The 4,324-nt window shown below is 28.0% G+C and overlaps 1 protein-coding gene across 1 annotated transcript; it reads left to right on the top strand.

Moving 5' to 3' along the window:
• The first annotated feature begins 3,274 nt into the window (after positions 1–3,274).
• LOC122855913 (dipeptidyl peptidase 8-like) lies at positions 3,275–3,879 on the top strand. The gene is made up of 2 exons (XM_044157645.1): positions 3,275–3,660; positions 3,750–3,879. Exons 1-2 carry the CDS (start codon positions 3,275–3,277, stop codon positions 3,877–3,879), a joined length of 516 nt encoding a protein of 171 aa, XP_044013580.1.
• The last annotated feature ends 445 nt before the right edge of the window (positions 3,880–4,324 follow it).

Genomic DNA, 4,324 nt, shown 5'->3' with positions numbered 1-4,324 from the left:
AACAGCTGATTCTTCAACATGCGTAAGACAGTGTTGAATTAATGACCAGAGCCGGTCTGTTCTGTTATTTCGGCTGTTAACATGGCAACATGGTGAAATATAAAAAAGACGATCTGAACCTCGTACATGGAAAAATGGCCCTTTAAAATGGCCTTATTTTTTGGCCGCTTAAAATGGCCTTATTTTATTCTTAAAAATGGCCTTAAAATGGAAATGTTTTCTTAAAAATGGCCAAAAACATAAGGCCATTTTTTAAAGCCATTTTTAAGAAGCCAAAAAAAAATAAGGAAATTTTTTGAGGCCATTTTTAAGAGGCCAAAAAAAATAAGGCCATTTTTTGAGGCCATTTTTTCCATGTACGAGGTTCAGATCGTCTTTTTTTTAAACTATATTTCACCATGTTGCCATGGTATTTACGGCAAGCTGAAATAACAGACGAACTTCCCGGCTCTGATAATAATCAATTTATGAATTTGTTTTCCGATTGATTATTTTATCCGTTTATTATTATTTAATATTTAATGAATAGCTGTAATTCACTATTATTGCGAAGGAATTTTATTATTTATTGATTTATTATTCATATTAATTTTTTCGTTGGTATTTAAATTTATTAAAAAAAAATTGTATTAATTTTATTTGTCAAATAAAAAAATGAAATAACAAGGGACAGCAGCAGCTGAGAAAATAATGTGGTTAAAAAAATTATGTTTTTTGCAACATTAATTCCTTAAAACATAATTCTTGGGCAACATTAATTCCTTATAGCTACATCTTTTCCTGAGCTACTACTTTTCCCTGGACGATTTTATTTTTTAAAAATAAAATTACATGTATATTATATATTGACACAAAAAAATGTCCAAGGAAAAGCAGTAGCTAAGGAAAAGATGTAGCTATGAAAAGATGGAGCTAAGGAATTACAGTTGCCAAAAATTATTTTTCAAGCAACATTATTTTCTGAAAAAATAATTCTTCGGCAACATTAATTCCTTAGCTACATTTTTTTCTTAGCTACTACTTTTTCTTAGTATTTTAATCACTTATTTGACAGATAAAATACATACAATTTATTTTAATAAATTGAAATACCAAGAAATAGAATCAATCGAAATAAATAAATAAATCAACAATTAAATCCTATTGCAGTAATAAAGAATAACTATTTATCAAATATTCAATAATATTAAATGCATAAATTAGTCCAGATTAGACAAGATTATTCAAAAAATTAATGATTATATTATCATCATTATATTAAATTAAACTATTTATTTTAATTGATATGAAAGTTCTCATAATGAGAACCCTTTGTCTCTCAATCTCTATTACAGAATTATATTAGGGCTCCCTCTGGATCGACCTCGAATCGAGCGTTTTTCGCGTAACGTTTCGACGTCGATCCGAGCTCGATTTTCGACGTCCACTGGATGTTGACTGTCGGAAATCGACTTAGATTTCTACCTGGGATGTAAGTCAGAGAGTTTTGGGTTGGGTCAACCCATATAGTACGTCCAATATTGAAAATTTCGGCGAGCGGTGAAAGCGGTTAAATTCTACATAGAAAAATAAAGAAATTGGCATAATATGCGATTTTTTACATATTTTTTGACGACGCTACAGTATTGTTACTAAAATATAGAAAATATACCATGTTAATTAAACGGGAAAAAGTAAGTGACTTGAGGCACGGGTTAATATTAAGATAGAGCTTTGAAATTTTGTCAGGATTTTTTTTTATTTATTTGGAACCATTCTAGAGGGTGCACTCATAAAAATTCACCATTGACCTTTTTAAGGGCCACCCTATAATACACATATTGACATATATAAGAGTAGTGACGGTGAGCAGTACGGTGAGCAGTAGTCCGCCGTCAAAGAAAGCCCCTATTAATCGATGGAAGCAACGTAGACTGTTTTTATACATTATCTTGTAAAAAGAAAAAAGTTAGAGTGTTGTGTCCTAGTGTATAAGGCAATTGAAAATCATATAAATAAACAGATAAAATAATAAAAAAAGCAATATTGTGCCCGAGGCTTATACTAAAACAGTGAGAATAAATAAATTTCGCTTGGGTAAATTTGTGGTTGAGGAAATAATGGCAGCAGCCGACTCATCAACCAACGACAGCCTTTATCCAATTGCAGTTTTGATAGATGAATCATAAAATGAAAATTTACTAGTAAGTACAATAATTATTATTTTTGACAATAGTACCAAAGTTTTTTATGTTTGAAAAAAAAAAACAGCTTGATCTTAGTCAGCAAGTATTTGTAACAGTGAGGTTACAACTATGGCGGTTTTTTTTTTATTAATTTCATCATATCAGTTGATCGACAATTGTTTGAAACGATTGTTTAAAATGTAAATATGATAAAGAATTTATTTTATTTCAATTAATAAATATATTTTTATTTTATAGCTGCGTTTTAATTCAATCGAAAAACTTTCAACGATTGCCTTGGCACTTGGTGCTGAACGTACTCGAATGTATGTAATAAAAAAATAAAAAAATTAACAATTTTTATTAATTCTTCAGCAATATTTGCCATAATAAATTGATATAATTATGAAAAATATTGCTGAGAAAATAATTTAGATAACGAATTAATTTATTTGGCTATCAACGTTTGCCATATTTAATTAGTTAAATAGCTATTGGCAAATGTTGCAAAAGAAAGAAGGTAAGCAAAAAAATTAATTTTTTAATCTAGTTCAATTTCACATCAATATTTTTATATTAAATTAGAATTATTGTGTCAAATAATTATGGCAAATGTTGTTGAGAAAAGAATGTGACTAAATAAATTAATCCGTAGTCTAAATAAATTCCTCAGCAATACTTCCTATATTTAATTAAAATTTTTGTGTCAAATGGCTGATTGATCTAGACTAATAATTAGTTTATTTGTTACTCTTTTTTTTTCTACTATATACTCGAAAAGAAAGAGTAAATTATAAATTGGGAGATATCGTGAATTTTAACGTAATGATCGAGATCAAAAATTTCTTACTACAACTTTCTTACATCATTGACAAAACATCACATTAATAGCGCGTGAAGCGCGCCAATTGGTCTAGTACATATGAAAGGACGTTGACATAGGTTTGTTTATAACGATAAGTGAATTCAATTTCGATCAATAAGATGTTAATTGAAAACCAAATTTAAACTATCATAAAATGGCTGAAGAAAAATTAAGTAGACAACGTTAAAAATATTTTTAAAAAAGGGAAGAAATTCCTCAAGTGGGTAGAATAGTTAATGAAGCAATGTTACATAGTAATCCTTTATCTGTCATGCAAGAAGATACTAAATACATTAATGAAAAATTTATAAATAGATATATTGGCTATTGGTGGCAGCCAAAATCAACAGATGGAATTTATAGGATTGTCTATGAAGAAGTTGATGAAATTGATGTTAAAATTTTTTGTTTTCCATCATCGAGTCTCAATTCTTGTGAAGTTGATGAATTTAGATTTCCACGTGCTGGTGCATCAAATGCTAAGAGTAATTTAAAAATGGTACAATTTCGTTTTTTTGATGCACTTCAAATAGTTGATATTGAAATATTAGAATTACAATATCCTTTACATACAATGTTTCCTTGGATGGAATATTTAGTACGTGTTGGATGGACACCAGATGCTCAATAGTAAGTTTATTAAATAAATTAAAAAATAATTGTTCAATAATAATATGATGATAAATAAATTGATTCAATTTTTCTTTTTTTCTTTTTAGTGTTTGGGTACAACTTTTAGATAGAAAACAACAAAGAATTAAATTGATACTAATATCACTTGATAATTTTTGTGAACCACCAAATAATATATATAATTCAGATAATAATCATACACCTACACATACATAATACATATCAGCATCAAGTATACAAGTAATTTATTTTGAACAAAGTACAGTATAGATAAATGTTAATGATTTATTATATTTTTTACCATCTGATGATTCGAAAAAAATTAAATTTTTATGGGGAAGAAAAAAAATATATGCATTTATATTTAACAACATCAAGTATAGCAGGTTCAAATAATGACATTAAAGAACCACTTGTTAGAATGGATAGTATTTGATTACAACCACGTGTTATATCAAAAATAGCAATAACAACTGGTAAATGGCAAGTACTTGGTAGAAAATTATGGGTTGATAAATATTAGAGACAGAACATCCAGCAATACGATGTATGAATTCACATCCCTTATGCAGTTCTTACAAATGTGCATATAAAAATACAGAAAGACATAAATATTGGTATATTAAAACATTTTTAACAAGAGCCAAGTTGAAAATATAAC

Source organism: Aphidius gifuensis, linkage group LG1 (assembly GCF_014905175.1).
Source record: "Aphidius gifuensis isolate YNYX2018 linkage group LG1, ASM1490517v1, whole genome shotgun sequence".
Lineage (NCBI taxonomy): Eukaryota > Metazoa > Arthropoda > Insecta > Hymenoptera > Braconidae > Aphidius > Aphidius gifuensis.
Note: the sequence above shows the minus strand (reverse complement) of the source record. Positions and strands in the feature narration are given on the sequence as shown.

Coding starts and splice junctions, on each gene's coding strand:
- LOC122855913 (XM_044157645.1), top strand. CDS start 3,275: ATGTTACATAGTAATCCTTTATCTGTCATGCAAGAAGATACTAAATAC. Junction 3,661..3,749: donor TGGACACCAGATGCTCAATA/GTAAGTTTATTA, acceptor TTTTCTTTTTAG/TGTTTGGGTACAACTTTTAG.